The sequence below is a fragment of the Solea solea genome, chromosome 20, assembly GCF_958295425.1.
Source record: "Solea solea chromosome 20, fSolSol10.1, whole genome shotgun sequence".
Lineage (NCBI taxonomy): Eukaryota > Metazoa > Chordata > Actinopteri > Pleuronectiformes > Soleidae > Solea > Solea solea.
In genome coordinates, this window is record NC_081153.1 from 622,969 (window position 1) to 645,764 (window position 22,796).

At 44.3% G+C, this 22,796-nt stretch overlaps 1 protein-coding gene across 3 annotated transcripts; it reads right to left on the minus strand.

Moving 5' to 3' along the window:
* Positions 1 to 204: 204 nt before the first annotated feature.
* Positions 205 to 22,757, minus strand: LOC131447425 (phosphatidylinositol 4-kinase beta-like). Of its 3 annotated transcripts, XM_058619197.1 has the most exons (14): positions 22,572 to 22,755; positions 20,917 to 21,420; positions 14,944 to 15,437; positions 13,986 to 14,402; positions 10,551 to 10,778; positions 10,217 to 10,477; positions 9,984 to 10,087; positions 9,796 to 9,900; positions 9,406 to 9,529; positions 9,124 to 9,237; positions 3,533 to 3,684; positions 3,312 to 3,444; positions 1,225 to 1,345; positions 205 to 1,108 (listed from the first exon to the last, which is right to left on the minus strand). In XM_058619197.1, exons 2-14 carry the CDS (start codon positions 21,404 to 21,406, stop codon positions 927 to 929), a joined length of 2,925 nt encoding a protein of 974 aa, XP_058475180.1. In that variant the 5' UTR covers positions 21,407 to 21,420; positions 22,572 to 22,755; the 3' UTR covers positions 205 to 926. The 3 variants fall into 3 exon arrangements, with proteins under 3 accessions (XP_058475180.1, XP_058475181.1, XP_058475182.1); XM_058619198.1 differs by lacking the exons at positions 205 to 1,108; positions 1,225 to 1,345 and adding an exon at positions 1,521 to 1,664 and having other exon boundaries at positions 22,572 to 22,757; XM_058619199.1 differs by lacking the exons at positions 205 to 1,108; positions 1,225 to 1,345; positions 3,312 to 3,444; positions 3,533 to 3,684 and adding an exon at positions 6,005 to 6,084 and having other exon boundaries at positions 22,572 to 22,757.
* Between the last annotated feature and the right edge of the window lie 39 nt (positions 22,758 to 22,796).

Genomic DNA, 22,796 nt, shown 5'->3' on the forward strand with positions numbered 1-22,796 from the left:
ACATGTCAGTGACATGCTTTGGTCAAAATACCATAAGGATGAAGAACCATAGCAGTTCAATAACCCTGCTAAACCCGCCCCTTTCAGAACGCTCGGTCGCTGACTAAATACGGCGACCGCTGGCCGCAGTCCACAGAGACAGGAAGTCGAGCTCAGACAAAACAGGAAGTCACACGGAGCAGAAAACTACAAAACAATAGGAAGTACAAAGTGTAGTTTTCAGTTTTTATTCATGATGAAAAGTTGAGTTTGACACAGAATAAAGATGTGGCTTTGTTATCAATAAAAAACCTTGAAACGCTTCAGTGAAATCAAAGTATTTAGTGTCAAAATAAAAGCACTTTTATGTCAAATTTTGAAACATGTCGTTTACATTCAGTCAAAACAAGAAAGAGGCCATTTTAGTTACGTAGCAATATGCTTACATTTAGCATAAGGTTTAATTAATTATAACAGTCAACACGCTAACAACAAATATAGCTAACGTGTGACTCGTTAAAGACGAATTCCGAAAAAAAGTCAAAAATATAATTTTTCTGTCGTTAAAACTAAAAATCTGATTAAAACAGAACCTGTTAATGCTAACTGACAAGCTAGTTAGCATGAGTTTTGTCAGTTAATGCTAACAAATCTAATCTAACAACAATCTAAGCTTTAGTTTGTCTGTTAAAAAAAGTGAAACTTTCTGATAAAAATGAAAATAAACCAGAATCTAACGCGTTAAAGAAAAAAAGAAATGTTTGTAAAGGTTTAAAACAAATGATTGAAAAAAATAATTTGACCAAACTTTGCTTTTATCAGCTGATCAGTTTATCTTCACTGATGATGATGAAGATCACTGTCTGTTGCTCAGATGAACTCTTTGTGCTTCTTCAGGTCAAATGTGTGTTTCCCTGTGGTCACTGTGACAGGGTGAACGTGTGTGGTCACATGATGCCGTTGGTGACGTACTGGAAGGAGTCGTACAGTTTGGTGGTGATGGAGCGCATGGATCCGTCCACTAGCTGCTCCACCAGCAACTGCAGCTGCTCCTCCGTCAGACTCATGTGGAAACGCTCCTTCAGGCCACGGATGGTACTGCTGCCATGGAAACACGGCAGGTGTGACCCTGCAGACAGGAAGTGATGTCGTTGTGAAGATAGGGCGCACGTGTGTGTGTGTGTAGTGTGTGTGTGTGTGTGTGTGGTGTGTGTGTGTGTGTGTGTGTGTGTGTGTGTGTGTGACCTTGCTGCATGATCTCCACGATCTGTAGAACCTTCTCCATGTGTTTCCTGGCGGCGATTAAACCCTGAAGCATCAGCATCTTATAGTAGAGGAACATGTCTCCATCCAGACCTCCCATCACCTACACACACACACACACACACACACACACACACACACACACAGACACACCTTATAGTAGAGGAACATGTCTCCATCCAGACCTCCCATCACCTACACACACACACACACACACACACACACACACTATAGTAGAGGAACATGTCTCCATCCAGACCTCCCATCACCTACACACACACACACACACACACATCCAGTCTCCATCCAGACCTCCCATCACCTACACACACACACACACACATCCAGTCTCCATCCAGACCTCCCATCACCTACACACACACACACACACACATCCAGTCTCCATCCAGACCTCCCATCACCTACACACACACACACACATCCAGTCTCCATCCAGACCTACCATCACCCACACACACACACACATGTGCATGCATGCGCACGCACACACTCTAACAACAACCCCCGACAGGTGTGGCAGGGAATCCAGCAGATTACCAACTTCAGAGGACAGACCAACAGAGCATCGCACTAGCGGAGCATCTTAGCACGCTTCGAGACCCCTGCCCAACAGTCTGCAGCCACACCACCCCAGCCGAACCCAGCTCCCAGCCCCCAACCACTGACTGTGCAGGCACATGAAGTGGAACGGATGCTAAGCAGGGTGAACCCCAGGAAAGCTTCTGGACCGGACGGTGTTCCAGGGAAGGTGCTCAAGGCCTGCGCCGCACAACTAAAAAATCAACCGGCACCACCCAAAAGGACTACTGCCCAGTCGCACTCACACCCATCATCACCAAGTGCCTGGAATGGCTGGTCCTAACCCACATCAAGACCCGCCTCCCTCCCTCCCTCCCTCCCTCCCTCGACCCTCACCAGTTCGCCTACAGAGCAAACAGGTCGACAGAGGATGCAATAGCCATCACACTCCACACCGCGCTGAGCCACCTGGAACACCGGGAGAGCTACGTCAGGATGCTCTTCATTGACTTCAGCTCAGCCTTTAACACAATCATCCCTGACATCCTGGTCAGCAAACTGTCTGACCTGGGACTCCCCCCACCCACCTGCTCCTGGATCAAGGAGTTTCTCACAAACCGACCTCAGACGGTCAAACTGGGTCACCACCTCTCCTCCACCCGGACACTGAGCACAGGCTCCCCACAAGGGTGTGTGCTGAGTCCACTGCTCTACACCCTCTACACCACTGACTGTAGACCCTCCCACTCCAGTAACACCATCATCAAGTTTGCAGACGACACGACGGTGGTGGGACTGATCACGGAGGGAGACGAGTCTGCCTACAGGGACGAGGTCCAGAAACTGTCTGAGTGGTGCTCAGTAAACAACCTGTCTCTGAACACCTCGAAGACAAAAGAAATCATCCTGGACTTCAGGAAACACAGGTCAGATCCACCTCCCCTCTACATACACGAGGACTGCGTAGAGAGGACCCACACCTTCACCTTCCTGGGCACCGTGATCTCTGCAAACCTTTCCTGGTCTGCCAACACCTCAGCTTCCATCACGAAGGCACAACAGCGTCTGCACTTCCTGAGAGTGCTCAGGAAAAGTAACATCTGCCAGAAGCTGCTGGTGGCCTTCTACCGCTCTACCATCGAGAGCATCTTAACCTACTGCATCACGGTGTGGTTCTCCCACTGCACCGAGGCGGAAAGGAAGAGGCTACAGCAAGTGGTCAAGACAGCACAGAGGATCATCGGATGCCCCCTCCCTTCCCTCAGAGACATCTACTCTTCCCGCTGTCTTCTGTGCAATCACAGAAGACAGTTCCCACCCCGCACATCACCTCTTCGACCTGTTACCCTCAGACGCTACAGGTCCATCAAAACTAGAACAAACAGACTCAGAAACAGCTTTTACCCACAAGCCATCACTGCACTGAACACAAACAAACACTGACACACACACACACACACTGACTGACACGCACACACACCACCCAAGGACATTGTGCATGTACTGTACACACACACACACACACTCACGTGCACAAACTCTGGCGTGAGTTTAAACGCTGACGTTTCAAAGCCGAGGTTTCGTGGAGAACTTGAGAGGATGAATCCAAAGTCGATGTGGATGATGTGACCTTCAGAGTCCAGAAGAATGTTCCCGTTGTGTCTACACACACACACACACACACAGCAGCTCCGTACGTTAGCCTAGCTCAGCTTGATGCTTGATGGTGTGTGTGAGCAGAGAGTCTCACCTGTCCTTCACCTGCAGCAGGTAACAGATGAGACTGTAGCCAGCACAGCTCTGCACGAAGTTCTTCTGAGCGCTGAGGAATGCTTCAGTGGTGACGCTGCCGAACTCCTGCAGGAAGAAGTCCAGCAGAGACAGCTGACTCTGTTTACGCACCTGTCACAACAACAACAACAACAACAACAACAGCGTCAGTCCAGCAGAGACAGCTGACTCTGTTTACGCACCTGTCACAGCAACAACAACAACGTCAGTCCAGCAGAGACAGCTGACTCCGTTTACGCACCTGTCACAACAACAACAACAACGTCAGTCCAGCAGAGACAGCTGACTCTGTTTACGCACCTGTCACAACAACAACAACGTCAGTCCAGCAGAGACAGCTGACTCTGTTTACGCACCTGTCACAACAACAACAACAACAACAACAGCGTCAGTCCAGCAGAGACAGCTGACTCTGTTTACGCACCTGTCACAACAACAACGTCAGTCCAGCAGAGACAGCTGACTCTGTTTACGCACCTGTCACAACAACAACAACGTCAGTCCAGCAGAGACAGCTGACTCTGTTTACACACCTGTCACAACAACAACAACAACGTCAGTCCAGCAGAGACAGCTGACTCTGTTTACGCACCTGTCACAACAACAACCACAACAACGTCAGTCCAGCAGAGACAGCTGACTCTGTTTACGCACCTGTCACAACAACAACAACGTCAGTCCAGCAGATACAGCTGACTCTGTTTACACACCTGTCACAACAACAACAACAACGTCAGTCCAGCAGAGACAGCTGACTCTGTTTACGCACCTGTCACAACAACAACCACAACAACAACAACGTCAGTCCAGCAGATACAGCTGACTCTGTTTACGCACCTGTCACAACAACAACAACAACGTCAGTCCAGCAGAGACAGCTGACTGTTTACGCACCTGTCACAACAACAACAACAACAACGTCAGTCCAGCAGAGACAGCTGACTCTGTTTACACACCTGTCACAACAACAACAACGTCAGTCCAGCAGAGACAGCTGACTCTGTTTACGCACCTGTCACAACAACAACAACAACGTCAGTCCAGCAGAGACAGCTGACTCTGTTTACGCACCTGTCACAACAACAACAACGTCAGTCCAGCAGAGACAGCTGACTCTGTTTACGCACCTGTCACAACAACAACAACAACAACAACAGCGTCAGTCCAGCAGAGACAGCTGACTCTGTTTACGCACCTGTCACAACAACAACGTCAGTCCAGCAGAGACAGCTGACTCTGTTTACGCACCTGTCACAACAACAACAACGTCAGTCCAGCAGAGACAGCTGACTCTGTTTACACACCTGTCACAACAACAACAACAACGTCAGTCCAGCAGAGACAGCTGACTCTGTTTACGCACCTGTCACAACAACAACCACAACAACGTCAGTCCAGCAGAGACAGCTGACTCTGTTTACGCACCTGTCACAACAACAACAACGTCAGTCCAGCAGATACAGCTGACTCTGTTTACACACCTGTCACAACAACAACAACAACGTCAGTCCAGCAGATACAGCTGACTCCGTTTACGCACCTGTCACAACAACAACAACGTCAGTCCAGCAGAGACAGCTGACTCTGTTTACGCACCTGTCACAACAACAACAACAACGTCAGTGCAGCAGAGACAGCTGACTCCGTTTACGCACCTGTCACAGCAACAACAACAGCGTCAGTCCAGCAGAGACAGCTGACTCCGTTTACGCACCTGTCACAACAACAACAACAACGTCAGTCCAGCAGAGACAGCTGACTCTGTTTACGCACCTGTCACAACAACAACCACAACAACAACAACGTCAGTCCAGCAGAGACAGCTGACTCTGTTTACGCACCTGTCACAACAACAACAACAACGTCAGTCCAGCAGAGACAGCTGACTGTTTACGCACCTGTCACAACAACAACAACAACAACGTCAGTCCAGCAGAGACAGCTGACTCTGTTTACACACCTGTCACAACAACAACAACGTCAGTCCAGCAGAGACAGCTGACTCTGTTTACGCACCTGTCACAACAACAACAACAACGTCAGTCCAGCAGAGACAGCTGACTCTGTTTAGGCACCTGTCACAACAACAACAACAACGTCAGTCCAGCAGAGACAGCTGACTCTGTTTACGCACCTGTCACAGCAACAACAACAACGTCAGTCCAGCAGAGACAGCTGACTCTGTTTACGCACCTGTCACAGCAACAACAACAACGTCAGTCCAGCAGAGACAGCTGACTCTGTTTACGCACCTGTCACAGCAACAACAACAACGTCAGTCCAGCAGAGACAGCTGACTCCGTTTACGCACCTGTCACAACAACAACAACGTCAGTCCAGCAGAGACAGCTGACTCTGTTTACGCACCTGTCACAACAACAACGTCAGTCCAGCAGAGACAGCTGACTCTGCAGCGTCAGTCCAGCAGAGACAGCTGACTCTGTTTACGCACCTGTCACAACAACAACAACAACGTCAGTCCAGCAGAGACAGCTGACTCTGTTTACGCACCTGTCACAACAACAACATCAGTCCTGGGGGGTATTCCATCAACGTAGCTAAGAATTGCCAGACTTAGGTGTAAGCTTGAAGCTTGACTAAGCTCCACCTCCCAATCTAGCTCCAAGCCGTTTCCATCAAGTGAAATCAGCTGGCTCCACTTGACGCTTAGTCAAGCCTCACCTGTTAAGCCTCAACTTGTGCACGCCCACAGGGAAAATAAAAAGCCCATTCTAGTCGAGCACGGAAACTGTGAAAAATGCCGAAAAGCAAGAGAAAAGAACGTGCAGAGATGTTCTCTGCAGCGGAGCAAACCCTCCTCATGGAGGTATATGAGGATTACAGCCACATAATCCCAAAGAAGGGCAATACCGCGGCAAATAAAGCGAGGGATGTGGCGTGGCAAAATATTGATTTCAGCATCATCATGTTATATAAATCCTCCATCAAAGGGACAACATATATGGAGACAATAATCTACCAATTGATTTCTTGATGGTTTTTGTTTTAAACTAATCAATTATGTGGACCTATTAATGCAACCAAATCCCTAAAATGAAAAGGAAAATCCCCAAAGAACAAAAAGACAGCCCTAATAAGTAACATTCATATGAACATAATTAAAATAGCATTATTGTTTCACTGCAATGTATGTGAAATTCTCCATATTTGATCATTTGGCAGCCCTAGTAGTAATGTTAGAAAGTGATATTCATCACATTTATCAACTGATTGTTATGCAAATCGATGGGATAGCTTTCATTTATTTCCTGCATGGCCAATTGTATAGAATTGATATCCTTTTCATTTAAGCCTGTCATTTTTACATGCTGTATTTGTGCTACTTCTGTATTTTGTCCCAGATGCTATATGTTGAATTGTTGTATTTTCATTTTATTTTATGTAAAGCACTTTGAATCACCTTGTGCTAAAATGTGCTATATAAAGTAGCCTTGCCTACATTTTCGATAATAATAGGCTACATTTAATCAAAGTATTTTACATGACTCATCACATTTATCATACAATTGATGGTAGATTATTACATGAAGAAATGCAATGTTGGTTATCATTCTATAGGAAATAATCATATGACAGATCTATTGATTATTTATCTAGAATCATTTAGCAAATCAAGCAATTCAATGGAGACGAGGACCCCTATTACAGTAAGTGAATGCAGGTGACAGCAAATCAATCATCTATCTCCTATCAATCGAAGGCCCTAACCCTTGTTACATCAAAAGAATGACGATTTCCTTTTATTATATTTTTTTGCTAATTAGTTTAATTTTGTATTTATTTGTGTCTTATTTTTTATTATATTTTATTTTATTTTGGTGATAGTGTTTTTTAATGTACTTATAGATATATAATTATTAGTCTAAATAATTTCTTTCATACATTTTATTATATAGTTTATGTTTTACATATTATTTTATCATTCCATGACAGTCGTGTGTCTCTGGTTCTGTCTATTGGACGTTCTTTGATCATAGATGGTGCTAAGCTTCACTTTTAGCCTGCTACAGACCAGGTTTGCCCGGCAGCATAAGTTACCATGGTTACATGGCTGGCATTCACATTAGCCAGCTTGGTGGAACAGGGTTGAGGATCAGATTGATGGAACGGAAACCTGAGCCACAGTTATGGCTTAGCCATGGTTGAGGCTTAGCCAGAGTCATAGTTTCCATGGTTACTGAGTTGGGGCTAATCTCAGCCTCTTTGATGGAACCGAACTCTCACTCATATTAGCCAGACTTGGCCATTTAAGCTTGGCTTTTACTTTAGCCTGCTTGATGGAATAACCCCCAGCAGAGACAGCTGACTCTATTTATGTACCTGACAAATGTGATGAACACATGAATTACACTGTCTGTTCATGTCGTCACAACAACAACCATATGATGAATGCATCTATCATCAGTGATGATGAATGAGTGAATTACACTGTATGTTAGGACTGCAGCATCTATCGTCAGTGATGATGAATGAGTGAATTACACTGTATGTTAGGACTGCAGCATCTATCGTCAGTGATGATGAATGAGTGAATTACACTGTATGTTAGGACTGCAGCATCTATCATCAGTGATAATGAATGAGTGAATTACACTGTATGTTAGCACTTCAGCATCTATCATCAGTGATGATGAATGAGTGAATTACACTGTATGTAAGGACTGCAGCATCTATCATCAGTGATGATGAATGAGTGAATTACACTGTATGTTAGGACTGCAGCATCTATCATCAGTGATGATGAATGAGTGAATTACACTGTATGTTAGGACTGCAGCATCTATCCTCAGTGATGATGAATGAGTGAATGACACTGTATGTTAGGACTGCAGCATCTATCATCATTAATGAAGTTATCAGTAACTTCATGAACTCATTTAATTCACGTGTTCATCACATGTATGAACGACAGTGTAATTCATGTGTCCATCACATTTGTCAGTAACTTTATGAACTGATTTAATTAATGTGTTCATCACATGTATGAACAGTGTAATTCATGTGTTCATCACATTTATCAGTAACTTCATGAACCAATTAAATTCATGTGTTCATCACATTTATCAGTAACTTCATGAACTGATTTAATTCTTGTCTTCATCACGTTTGAACAGATTCATGTCAGCATGAATCCACACAGCAGCTCGTTAATACATCGATAATAAGTTTGAAAATAAATCCTGAGCGATGAATAAATAACTGAAACCTGTTTTGTCGTCATATTTAAAGAAATGTAAAAGTAACTCCCTCATCGCCTTCATTTATTCACATTTCTCATAAAGTTTTCACATCGTACGGTTCCCTTACAGTAGCCGTCACATCACCGCGCTTTGCTGTGCTCGTACACAGCTGTGACGTCACTCTGGGAAATAAGTTGTTTCTGGGCTTTTTATGGCCTTTAAGAAGGTTTTACAAATGTTAAACTCTAAAAAATATAGAATATAAAGATCTATACATGTATGACCGCATGAGTATTTGATGTTGCAGTACCACGAGTGACCACCATGACAAAAGTGTGTGTGTAAATACCTGGTGCAGGGACACAGCGTTGAGCACAGGTTCGATCATTCCACTGTCTGATGACATCACCAGAATCTTATATGGTTTGATCCACAGAGGAAGTCTCTCCTGCTGCCAGATCCACTGATACAGCAGGCAATCAATCAATCAATCAATCAATCAATCAATCAATCAATCAATCAATCAATCAATCAATCAATCAATTAATTAATTAATCAATTGAGCAGTTCAAACTGATAAAATGAAATAAACAATATGTGTGTGTGTGTGTGAGAGAGAGTGGGCGTGTACCTGCAGCTGTCTCAGCACCTGATAGGCCAGCAGCTCCTGCCTCAGGTCATCTCCACACTTAACGATGACTGACAGTAACTTCCAGTTGATCATGTGACCGTACGGAGAAGCTTCTCTGATTCTTCTGTTAACACACAAGAGTTAATATTAACAAGCCTAACTTAACTAAAGGTTAACCTAAACTAACCTTAACAGACAAGAGCACACGGTTAATATTAACAAGCCTAACTTAACTAAAGGTTAACCTAAACTAACCTTAACAGACAGGAGCACACGGTTAATATTAACAAGCATAACTTAACTAAAGGTTAACCTAAACTAACCTTAACAGACAAGAGCACACGGTTAATATTAACAAGCCTAACTTAACAGCAGCAGGTTAACAGTCACCTGACTTTCTCCTCCCATGGTTCTTTGAGGGCGACAGCAGATGGATCTTCAGGATCTTTTCTGAACGCAGTCGAAGTTTGAGCGAGATTTTCTGACAGACGCCGTCTAAACAAGCAAAGGTCAGAGGTCAGGGAGTGTGTGTGTGTGTGTGTGTGTGTGTGTCTGTGTGTCTGTGTGTGTGTGTGTACCTGATGTCTCCTGCAGCAACAAACATTGTCTCTTTACTCTCCAAACTCGTGATGCTGTCGACTGAAAACTGACTGATGTTGTCACTGCTGCTGTGAGCTTCAACCTACACACACACGCACGTACACGCACGCACAAACATACATATACACACGCACACATACACACACGGTTACCGTCATGGTTACACTGTTCTCATGGTTACACTCTCAGCCACGCCTCCTCACTGTCTCACCTCCACCTGCAGCTCTCCGATGTCGTCGGTCGCCCATGCGTCGTCGTCGTTGTCGTAGTTGTGGACGGTGGACAAACTTCCTGTCCTGTTCTCTGACGTCAGCCCGTCAGAGAACAGGACATTAGCGCCGTTTGCGGCGCCACAGTTCAGGTTTTCTGCGGCGCACTCAGAGCGGATCCTGGTCTCCGGGATCCGGTTTGGGACGCGTGACGTCTCAAAGCTGTCACACTCCAGAACCTCCACATAGATGATGTACGGTGCCTGGGGAGTAGAAGGGGGCGGGGTTAGAGTGTGCATGGGGCGGGTGGGGGCGGCGAACGCAGCATGGCGTTACCTTGTCTTTGGAGTTGAGAACCACGGCCTGTGTGTGAGGGATGCGGCACACGTGGTGCTGGTTCTGGGCCGTGGGCAGCCACACTCGAGCCGGCAGTTTGTGGTTGAGCAGAGAGAGTTCAGAGATGAGTCGCTGCGTCTTCTGCTCTTTGGTCGCTAACGTCGCCAAACGCTTCCCGATGCACAAAAGAGACTTCACAAACTCACGCTGAGGGCGGAGACGCTCGGGCTGGCGGGGGAGGAGCCACCACACACACATGATGGCCTCAGCTGATTATCATTCATTCATCATCCACATGACAGTCACAGTCACAGGGTCAGAGGTCACATCGTCACAGAGTCAGAGGTCACAGGGTCAGGGTCTTCCCAGAACCTACCGTTTAGCCCTGAGTTTACCCACATAGCGTCACACATACCCTGATAGCCACACTACATTCCCCATCATGCAACACATAGCAGCGGCAGCTGCGGCGGCGTTTCCAAGCAGAGTTAAGTATCACGTTTGATCAACACGTTCAGGTAAGCTACCTGCTACAAACAACCATAACACACGTCTGTTCAAGGGTCACAGAGTCACAGAGGCTGTTTCTCAATACTCAAGTAAGCAAGTATGTACTCGCTTACTTGGGAAGTATATACTTGAGAAGTACGCTGGGAGTATATACTTCCCAAGTACGGGAGTACACAAGTATGTGGTTGTTTCTCAATACTCAAGTATGTAAGTATGTATGTATTGTTCTGCTGTTTGAATGGTGGCTGGCGCCAAGTGCTGCAGCCTCATTAGCGCCACCTTCAGTGTTGATAAATGAACATATGAAAAACTTTTAATAAATGTATATATATGTTGTTATTATTTTCACATTTCTCATTTAACTTCATTTATTAATTTATTTCTATTAAAATATACAATACAATGTGGAAAATAGATATTACAGCATTGTAGAGTAGTATATATATATATGTGTACTACTCTATAAATATATGTACGTGTACAAATATATACTACTCTACATACTATACTATACATATCTAATATTAACCTATTATATTTAAATACAGATACAATGACCGTGCGACTTAATATAAATCTAACATTCAAAGTTAAAATAAATAAAACATTAACAATATACAAACCTTCAAACTTTCAGGTCAAAAAGTTTCCATTAAAAACAAAATAACACGTCAACAACAAATCTATGGATCACACCGAGCATCTAATGACAGCGACGTCTGAGCCAGCGGATCATTTCATCAGGACAGGCCGAGGTAACGCTGCTCTGTGCCGGGCACAGTGAGCGCCGAGCGTCCGCAGAGGCGGAGCTTATCACCTCCGACAAACTATAAATACATCATATCTTCATACACAAACCACATGTTTGAATTCTAAATGACTCATTTCTCGCCTCAAATGATGTTAAAACTTTGTTCCGGGACAAAGAAAAATATTTATTTCAGATTTATATTTCTATTATTTGCTGCTATGCTCCGCTGAAATGTATTATGGGATACATGGCCATCGCAAGTAAGCTTAAGTCACCTCCGATGCATACTTGGTCAAAATGGGCGGAGCGAGAACACTTCCGGGTTTGAGAACCGTCCTCGCTGTTCGCTTACTTGAGAATTGGAACAGAACTTGGACTGAGGCTGACGTTTTCACAAGTACGGGAGTACGCAAGTACGCTCAAGTACGCACAAGTATGGATATTGAGAAACGGCCAGAGTCCCAGGGTCACGGGGTCACAGGTCATAGAGTCACAGGGTCACAGAGTCACAGGGTCACAGGGTCACAGGTCATAGAGTCAAAGTGTCACAGGTCACAGGGTCACAGTGTCAAAGGGTCACAGGTCATAGAGTCAAAGTGTCACAGGTCATAGAGTCACAGGGTCACAGAGTCACAGGGTCACATGTCATAGAGTCATAGAGTCATAGAGTCACAGAGTCACAGGGTCAAAGGGTCACAGAATCACAGAATCACAGGGTCAAAGGGTCACAGGTCATAGAGTCAAAGTGTCACAGGTCATAGAGTCACAGGGTCACAGAGTCACAGGGTCACATGTCATAGAGTCATAGAGTCACAGAGTCACAGAGTCACAGAGTCACAGGGTCACAGAATCACAGAATCACAGGGTCAAAGGGTCACAGGTCATAGAGTCACAGAGTCAAAGGGTCACAGGTCATAGAGTCACAGAGTCAAAGGGTCACAGGTCATAGAGTCACAGAGTCAAAGGGTCACAGAATCACAGGGTCACAGAATCACAGGGTCACAGGGTCAAAGGGTCACAGATGTAAGACAGTGAGACCACACCCTGTAGACACTAGACGAAACGTCATCACTCTGTATATTCTGCTCTTTGATTGAATTAATCAACTAGGTTCAAACCTCATCAGTGGGGACAGTCCCACCACTCTGAAGTGTAAACATTGTCTTGTTTGAAGTGTGTCTCAGTGCAGGAAGTAGACAAGTCAAGGTGGCTCAATTGTCATGTGAAAAGACCCCATGGTGAGTAAAAGGTCCCCAGAAGGAAATAGCCTTCCTGAGTAAATCACAATGGATATGTAAATGTAAAGTGTCTGTATTCTGGTGGGATATCTTGGATATAAGGGACAGAGCTCCCAGTGACCAGGGAGTTGGACTGCTTAACAGAAGCTCCCACACATCAACTGTGTGTCATACAACTTCCTGGCTGTATTTTCTACCACTGGACATTTCAATAAACTGGTATGTTAACCCTTCATTTCTAATATTGCCTTGTTGAGACTTTTGTTCTAAATAGTTAAGAATCTGTTATTGAAGATTTATTTAGTCTAGTTATATGGTGAGATTTAACACTCATACCCTCCACCTCTGAGTTGAATAGAAAAGATTGAGTATCATGTCCTGTAAACTGTTGTGTTACATTTCTGACCTCTGAATACTTCAACCTAGGCATTAGGGCTAATCTTCTATGTGGAAAAAGGTCACTGAGTGGTTTTTATAATACAAACCATCCCTGAACTAGATCAGTGTCAGATTTCTTGATAATAGGATTGAATTCTTAAAGGGTTTACATTTGAAATGATTGGTTAACTTTAATTCCCACAATATTTAAAAGTAAAGTTAATTGTTGTTTAAATGGAGTCAGATTGAATAAATATTTACTATACTTTACTTTACTTTGGAAAACCTCTTGCTAACGCCGGAAAGACAGAATACTTCTTGGGGAGAGATTGTTACTTGGTGGTAGATATTTCCTCCCCTACACAGAGTCACAGGGTCACAGAGTCAAAGGGTCACAGGTCATAGAGTCACAGCTTCACAGGTCCATGCTGGAGCCAATCACAGCTGACACAGGTGACTCTGAACAGGTCATCCGTTCACACTCACATATTCACATTCAGTCACATTCACATTCTCACATTCACTAACTCCGCCTCCTTGTCACATACACACACTCACCTTGTCGTGACCCGCCTCCACCTTCGGGTTACTCCCTGTTCTCTGGAGGACGCCGCCACTCCCACCGCCTACCGCGGTGGCCTCCGACTTGGATCTCTGATGAGTTTGTCTGGATGAGGAGACAAAGACGTCCGTGTCCGCCATCGCAGGGACACCCGTGGAGACGGAGTTGGAGGCGGAGCTGGAGGCATCTTTGTGGCTGCTGTTGTGTCTGCGGTGACGGCGGCAGTGGGCCGGCGATGGCGGCGGGCTGTCAGATGCCGCGGCGGACAGTTTGAGTTCATCGGACAGGATGAGTTTTCGTAGTTTGGTGCCTCTGGAGTGACGCTGCGTCGAGATGTTCATGTCGGACGAGTAAGCGCCCAACAACCATGCCGACAGCAGTGAGAAGGTGATGCTCCGCCCACAGCGGTAGAGCTGAGGATGATGATGGTCAAAAGTTCAAAGAGTAGGCTAATCACTGATCAATACAATTATTTCAATCCATTCAATCTATATATTAAAGCCTTTTTCACCAGCAGGGGGCTTACTAGTGATGTCATTCAAAGTTTCTGAGGTTTGATGAAGAAACTGAAGAGGGCGCTACACTTCAGGATCTACGTACAACACATTCACCCGTTCACAATCACTGATCAGCAGCTAAAGCAGTAGATACAATAACAGCTAAAGCAGCAGTTAAAGAAGCAGCTACAATAGCAGCTAAAGAAACAGCTACAGTAGCAGCTAAATAATCAGCTAAAGCAGCAGTTAAAGAAGCAGCTACAATAGCAGCTAAAGTAGCAGCTAAAGTAGCAGCTAAAGTAGCAGCTACAGTAGCAGCTAAAGTAGCAGCTAAAGTAGCAGCTAAAGTAGCAGCTACAGTAGCAGCTACAGTAGCAGCTAAAGTAGCAGCTACAGTAGCAGCTAAAGTAGCAGCTACAGTAGCCACCCTGCTGGTGAAGAAGACACATTGTCTCACCAGGTAGGGTCTGATGGCGTCGCCCACCTCCGAGTCCATGTGCACGTACATGCTGAGCAGCTGCGGCAGGTAAAAGTCCACGTCGTTGTCAGGAAAACTGAAAAGTCTGTTTCCGATGTACGCCTGCACGCCCGGCTCCTTCGACTTGTACAGGTAGGAGATTGCCATGGAAACGTCAAACAACTTGGACTCAAAGAGGCGGAGCAGCCATGACTGTTTTGATGATGACGCGATCGCTGGTGGCAGTGAGGAAGGTGGTGTTTGTGCTGAGGGAGGCAGGACTTGCTGGGAAGCCCCTCCTTGTTTTTGTTTGTCTTCTTCCTTGTCCTGCTCTTTGATGGAGCTGGAGCCTGAACCGAGGGACCAAGGAGCATCGCAGCACTCGCTCAATTGAACGTTTTGTCGTTGGTGATGTTGGGGCTCGTTGTCGCTGTATAGCTGGACTTGGAGCAGAACTTCCTGACAAGCCTTCAGAGCAACTTCAGCATCAATGACTGCAGAAACACAGGGTTTAACAGGCAGAAAGTTTAACAGTCAGAAGGTTTTAGAGAAGGTTTAACAGGCAGAAGGTTTTAGAGAAGGTTTAACAGGCAGAAGGTTTAACAGAGGGTTTAACAGTCAGAAGGTTTAACAGAAGGTTTAATAGTCAGAAGGTTAAACAGGCAGAAGGTTTAACAGTCAGAAGGTTTTAGAGAAGGTTTAACAGGCAGAAGGTTTTAGAGAAGGTTTAACAGGCAGAAGGTTTAACAGAGGGTTTAACAGTCAGAAGGTTTAACAGAAGGTTTAATAGTCAGAAGGTTAAACAGGCAGAAGGTTTAACAGTCAGAAGGTTTAACAGAAGGTTTAATAGTCAGAAGGTTAAACAGGCAGAAGGTTTAACAGAAGGTTTAACAGAAGGTTTAGTAGAAGCTTTAACAGTCAGAAGGTTTAACCATCAGAAGGTTTCACAGGCAGAAAGTTTAACAGTCAGAAGGTTTTAGAGAAGGTTTAACAGGCAGAAGGTTTAACAGAAGGTTTAACAGTCAGAAGGTTTTAGAGAAGGTTTAACAGTCAGAAGGTTTAACAGAAGGTTTAACAGTCAGAAGGTTTTAGAGAAGGTTTAACAGTCAGAAGGTTTAACAGAAGGTTTAATAGTCAGAAGGTTAAACAGGCAGAAGGTTTAACAGAAGGTTTAACAGTCAGAAGGTTTAACAGAAGGTTTAGTAGAAGCTTTAACAGTCAGAAGGTTTAACCATCAGAAGGTTTCACAGGCAGAAGGTTTCACAGGCAGAAGGTTTAACAGTCAGAAGGTTTAACGGGCAGAAGGTTTAACCGAGGGTTTAACAGTCAGAAGGTTTAACAGAAGGTTTAATAGTCAGAAGGTTTAACAGTCAGAAGGTTTAACAGTCAGAAGGTTTAACAGGCAGAAGGTTTGACCGAAGCTTTAACAGTCAGAAGGTTTAACGGTCAGAAGGTTTAACGGGCAGAAGGTTTAACTGGCAGAAGGTTTAACTGGCAGAAGGTTTAACTGGCAGAAGGTTTAACAGGCAGAGGGTTTAAGAGTCAGAATGTTTTACCGGGCAGAAGGTTTAACAGGCAGAAGGCTTAACAGTCAGAAGGTTTAACTGGCAGAAGGTTTAACAGTCAGAAGGTTTAACAGTCAGAAGGTTTAACAGGCAGAAGGCTTAACAGAAGGTTTAACAGGCAGAAGGTTTAACAGTCAGAAGGTTTAACAGTCAGAAGGTTTAACAGGCAGAAGGTTTAACAGGCAGAACGTTTAACAGGCAGAAGGTTTAACAGTCAGAAGGTTTAACAGTCAGAAGGTTTTAGAGAAGGTTTAACAGGCAGAAGGTTTTAGAGAAGGTTTAACAGGCAGAAGGTTTAACAGAGGGTTTAACAGTCAGAAGGTTTAACAGAAGGTTTAATAGTCAGAAGGTTAAACAGGCAGAAGGTTTAACAGTCAGAAGGTTTAACAGAAGGTTTAATAGTCAGAAGGTTAAACAGGCAGAAGGTTTAACAGAAGGTTTAGTAGAAGGTTTAACAGTCAGAAGGTTTAACAGAAGGTTTAACAGTCAGAAGGTTTTAGAGAAGGTTTAACAGTCAGAAGGTTTAACAGAAGGTTTAATAGTCAGAAGGTTAAACAGGCAGAAGGTTTAACAGAAGGTTTAACAGTCAGAAGGTTTAACAGAAGGTTTAGTAGAAGCTTTAACAGTCAGAAGGTTTAACCATCAGAAGGTTTCACAGGCAGAAGGTTTCACAGGCAGAAGGTTTAACAGTCAGAAGGTTTAACGGGCAGAAGGTTTAACCGAGGGTTTAACAGTCAGAAGGTTTAACAGAAGGTTTAATAGTCAGAAGGTTTAACAGTCAGAAGGTTTAACAGTCAGAAGGTTTAACAGGCAGAAGGTTTGACCGAAGCTTTAACAGTCAGAAGGTTTAACGGTCAGAAGGTTTAACGGGCAGAAGGTTTAACTGGCAGAAGGTTTAACTGGCAGAAGGTTTAACAGGCAGAGGGTTTAAGAGTCAGAATGTTTTACCGGGCAGAAGGTTTAACAGGCAGAAGGCTTAACAGTCAGAAGGTTTAACTGGCAGAAGGTTTAACAGTCAGAAGGTTTAACAGTCAGAAGGTTTAACAGGCAGAAGGCTTAACAGAAGGTTTAACAGTCAGAAGGTTTAACAGGCAGAAGGTTTAACAGGCAGAAGGTTTAACAGAGGGTTTAACAGTCAGAAGGTTTAACAGAAGGTTTAATAGTCAGAAGGTTAAACAGGCAGAAGGTTTAACAGTCAGAAGGTTTAACAGAAGGTTTAATAGTCAGAAGGTTAAACAGGCAGAAGGTTTAACAGAAGGTTTAACAGAAGGTTTAGTAGAAGCTTTAACAGTCAGAAGGTTTAACCATCAGAAGGTTTCACAGGCAGAAAGTTTAACAGTCAGAAGGTTTTAGAGAAGGTTTAACAGGCAGAAGGTTTAACAGAAGGTTTAACAGTCAGAAGGTTTTAGAGAAGGTTTAACAGTCAGAAGGTTTAACAGAAGGTTTAACAGTCAGAAGGTTTTAGAGAAGGTTTAACAGTCAGAAGGTTTAACAGAAGGTTTAATAGTCAGAAGGTTAAACAGGCAGAAGGTTTAACAGAAGGTTTAACAGTCAGAAGGTTTAACAGAAGGTTTAGTAGAAGCTTTAACAGTCAGAAGGTTTAACCATCAGAAGGTTTCACAGGCAGAAGGTTTCACAGGCAGAAGGTTTAACAGTCAGAAGGTTTAACGGGCAGAAGGTTTAACCGAGGGTTTAACAGTCAGAAGGTTTAACAGAAGGTTTAATAGTCAGAAGGTTTAACAGTCAGAAGGTTTAACAGTCAGAAGGTTTAACAGGCAGAAGGTTTGACCGAAGCTTTAACAGTCAGAAGGTTTAACGGTCAGAAGGTTTAACGGGCAGAAGGTTTAACTGGCAGAAGGTTTAACTGGCAGAAGGTTTAACTGGCAGAAGGTTTAACAGGCAGAGGGTTTAAGAGTCAGAATGTTTTACCGGGCAGAAGGTTTAACAGGCAGAAGGCTTAACAGTCAGAAGGTTTAACTGGCAGAAGGTTTAACAGTCAGAAGGTTTAACAGTCAGAAGGTTTAACAGGCAGAAGGCTTAACAGAAGGTTTAACAGGCAGAAGGTTTAACAGTCAGAAGGTTTAACAGTCAGAAGGTTTAACAGGCAGAAGGTTTAACAGGCAGAAGGTTTAACAGGCAGAAGGTTTAACAGTCAGAAGGTTTAACAGTCAGAAGGTTTAGCAGTCAGAAGGTTTAACGGGCAGAAGGTTTAACGGGCAGAAGGTTTAACGGGCAGAACGTTTAACAGGCAGAAGGTTTAACAGTCAGAAGGTTTAACAGTCAGAAGGTTTAACAGTCAGAAGGTTTAGCAGGCAGAAGGTTTCAGTCAGAAGGTTTAACTGACAAAAGGTTTAATGGAAGCTTTAACAGTCAGAAGATTTAACAGTCACACGGTTTAACAGTCAGAAGGTTTAACAGTCAGAAGGTTTAACAGGCAGAAGGTTTAACAGTCAGAAGGTTTAACAGTCAGAAGGTTTAACAGTCAGAAGGTTTAGCAGTCAGAAGGTTTAACGGGCAGAAGGTTTAACGGGCAGAACGTTTAACAGGCAGAAGGTTTAACAGTCAGAAGGTTTAACAGTCAGAAGGTTTAACAGTCAGAAGGTTTAGCAGGCAGAAGGTTTCAGTCAGAAGGTTTAACTGACAAAAGGTTTAATGGAAGCTTTAACAGTCAGAAGATTTAACAGTCACACGGTTTAACAGTCAGAAGGTTTAACAGTCAGAAGGTTTAACAGGCAGAAGATTTAACATCAGAAGGTTTAACAGGCAGAAGGTTTAACAGCCAGAAGGTTTAACAGGCAGAAGATTTAACAGTCAGAAGATTTAACAGGCAGAAGGTTTAACAGCCAGAAGGTTTAACAGGCAGAAGATTTAACAGTCAGAAGGTTTAACAGTCAGAAGGTTTAACAGGGAGAAGGTTTAACAGTCAGAAGGTTTTACCAGTCAGAAGGTTTTACCAGGCAGAAGGTTTAACAGTCAGAATGTTTAACAGTCAGAAGGTTTAACAGTCAGAAGGTTTAACAGTCAGACGGTTTGACTGTCAGAATGTTTAACAGAGGGTTTAATAGAAGGTTTAACAGTCAGAAGGTTTAACAGTCAGAAGGTTTAATAGAAGCTTTAACAGGCAGAAGGTTTAACAGTCAGAAGGTTTAACAATCAGAAGGTTTAACAGGCAGAAGGTTTAAAGGAGACATATTATACCCTGTTTCCCCAAGTTAAAATAGTTCCCTGGTGTCCTAATGAACATGTCTGTGACATGCTTTGGTCAAAATACCATAAGGATGAAGAACCATAGCAGTTCAATAACCCTGCTAAACCCGCCCCTTTCAGAACGCTCAGTTTTGTGCCTGGTCCCTTTATATGCAAATAAAAACACACCCACTTCTTCCAGGGGGTTTCTGATTTGTCCTTTTTACTGCACTCACTCGCTCAGCTCCTGTTCCCTCTGCTCCATTCCTCTCCCCCTCCCTCCACTAGTTCTCTGACAATATCAACATGGCAGCGAAAGTGTCGTCACAGGAAGAGACGTCCGACACAAGGATCGAGCCGAACACTGACCAACAGTAAATCAGTTAAAAACACTTAGGGACAGCACCACTGATCACTGACTGTATCAGACTGAGTCTGTGCTCCGGTCATGGAGGACGTACTGAACAAATATGTTTAATTAGGACGTGTCAGAATGGTCAGTTATGACCTCTATTTGACCTTTTCTGAACAATGTGTGTGTTTGTACGTCGGTGAAATACAGTCGCTGACTAAATACGGCGACCGCTGGCCGCAGTCTGATGTGAAGTGGTGCGAACACACGAACACACGTTTGCTGACTTTATCCGGCACATTAGCTTCATATATAAAATCCTCTGTAAAACACTGTGCTCCACTGTGCAGCCACCAACAGCACACTTGTCCCTCCGCGTTGACATAATACCGCTCTTCCTCCCTCCCCTGCACTCTCGCATTTTATAGGGACAGGGTGGAGCTAAGGTGGAGCTAAGGTGGAGCTAAGGTGGAGCTAAGGTGGATCTAAGGTGGAGCTAAGGTGGAGCTAAGGTGGAGCTAAGGTGGAGCTCTCGAGGTAAACTTACTGGTGGGCGGTAACATTCGCGGTGAAATGCGCATGCTGACGTCATAAGCGCAGGGAATTCAACATCGAGTGTTTTATCGCCTATACTTACACTTAGGGGGACCACGAAAACATGACTGAGTATTCTTTTTCCACACTTTGGCGACTGGTAGGGCCTCCAGAGTCCCAAATATAAGTATTAAAATGGTTAAAAAGTTGATTTTGCATAATATGTCCTGTTTAATAGAAGCTTTAACAGGCAGAAGGTTGAACTGTCAGAAGGTTTGTAACCATGACAACATTTATGTGACATACACTACAGGGACCGCGCCCCCTCCTGGTTACCTTGGTTTCCACCCAGGTTCGTCTGCATGACGTCCTTTGTGAGGACGTGGGCCACTGGACTCTGGGTTCGTGGGTCAGCGCTGCTCGCAACATCATCATCATCATCATTATCATCATCAGAAGCAGCATCAGCATCACTACTGCTGCTGCTGCTCCTGCTGCTGCTGCTGCTGCTGCTGCTGCTGCTCCTGCCACTCAGGCTGGAGCTGCGTGGGCTGGCACTAGGCGAGGACGGCTGCTCGTCCTGAGAGGGCGGAGGCAACTGCAGGTGGAGGCGGGGCTGACGACAGAGGTGACAGTGGTGATGGTGGTGGTGGGCGGGGCACTCAGACGAGTTTTCAGAGCAGGAGGAGGAGGAGGCACTAGAGGGGGAGGAGGGACATGAGAAGGTGGTGGGGGAGGAGGCAGTGGGAGGGGGCTGGGCAGAGTGGGAGGGGCTAAGATGAAACGGTAACAGAGTCGGGGACAGGGAGACCTCGATGTCGGCCATTTTGAAGAGCTGAACTGAAAGAGATGTAGAAAAAATACATGTGAAATTAAAAAAATGAAGTCCATTTCATGAAGTTATGAAGTCATGAAAGTTATGAAGTCATGAAGGTTACGAAGTTCTGAAGTCATGAAGGTTATGAAGTTCTGAAGTCATGAAGGTTATGATGTCATGAAGTCATAAAGTTATGACGTTATGAAGTCATGAAGGTTATGAAGTCATGAAGTTATGAAGTAATGAAGTCATGAAGTCATAAAGTTATGACGTTATGAAGTCATAAAATTATGAAGTCATGAAATTATGAAGTCATGACGTTATGAAGTCATGAAGGTTATGAAGTCATAAAGTTATAAAAATATGAAGTCATGAAATTGTGAAGTCATGAAGTTATTAAGTCATGAAGTCGTGAAATTATGAAGTCATGAAGATATGAAGTCGTGAAATGATGAAGTCATGAAGTCACAAAGTTATGAAGTTATTAAGTCATGAAATTATGAAGTCATGAAGTCATGAGGTCATGAAGATATGAAATTATTAAGTTATGAAGTCGTGAAATTATGAAGTCATGAAGTCACAATGTTATGAAGTCGTGAAATTAGAAAGTCATGAAGTCACAAAGTTATGAAGTCATGAAGGTTATGAAGTCATGAAATTATGAAGTCACAAAGTTATGAAGTCATGAAGGTTATGAAGTCATGAAATTATGAAGTCATGAAATTATGAAGTCACAAAGTTATGAAGTCATGAAGTTATTAAGTCACGAAGTCATGAACATCTGAAATTCCTCACAGAAGTTACCGAACTGAACCACACCTCTTTTAGACCGAGTGGGTGTGTCCTCCAGAAGGGGTGTGCCCTGCCAAACATTAGGAGGAGAAGCAAGGAAAAACGAGGCTGAACTTAAAAAACGTGTGACGTAAATACTGTATAATGACGTCACGATGACGCGTGTGAGGCAGCAGTGACCGCTCCTTGAGATAAAAACAAACCGGGTCAGAGCAGCAGAGCCGGGAGGAGTCCGGCCCACAGACACCGGGTGTTGCGGTGGAAAGTCCCGGGGTCTGTGGGCCGGACTCGGCCCGGCTCTGCTGCTCCTGATGCAGCAAACCCGGATCAGAAGTCACTGAAACCCGCGACGTAAAGAGCGATAAAGAAGAAAAAAACATACCAAGGAGCTGCCGCGGCCTCAGCCGCTGGAAACGCTCCCACAATCGGCCTTTAATCCACGTTTCGTGCCGGAAATGTTCGTGTTGATTTCACGATCTTTTATCCGGGTTTAGTCCTGGTTTCAGGTGGACTCAGCCTCCATCTGCACCGGGTTTGACGACTCTGCTTTAAAGATACTTTGACGCAACATCCGTTAAATCAGCCGCAGGCGGAAACGAGCATTTCC

What these genes read in the sequence shown, in the direction of transcription:
- LOC131447425 (XM_058619197.1), bottom strand. Translation starts at nt 21,406, where the DNA reads ATGGCCGACATCGAGGTCTCCCTGTCCCCGACTCTGTTACCGTTTCAT. An exon ending in GTTGCTGCAGGAGACATCAG is followed by an intron (nt 9,901 to 9,983) that starts GTACACACACAC and finishes TTGCTTGTTTAG; the next exon opens with ACGGCGTCTGTCAGAAAATC. An exon ending in TCACGCCAGAGTTTGTGCAC is followed by an intron (nt 1,346 to 3,311) that starts GTGAGTGTGTGT and finishes GTGTGTGTGTAG; the next exon opens with GTGATGGGAGGTCTGGATGG.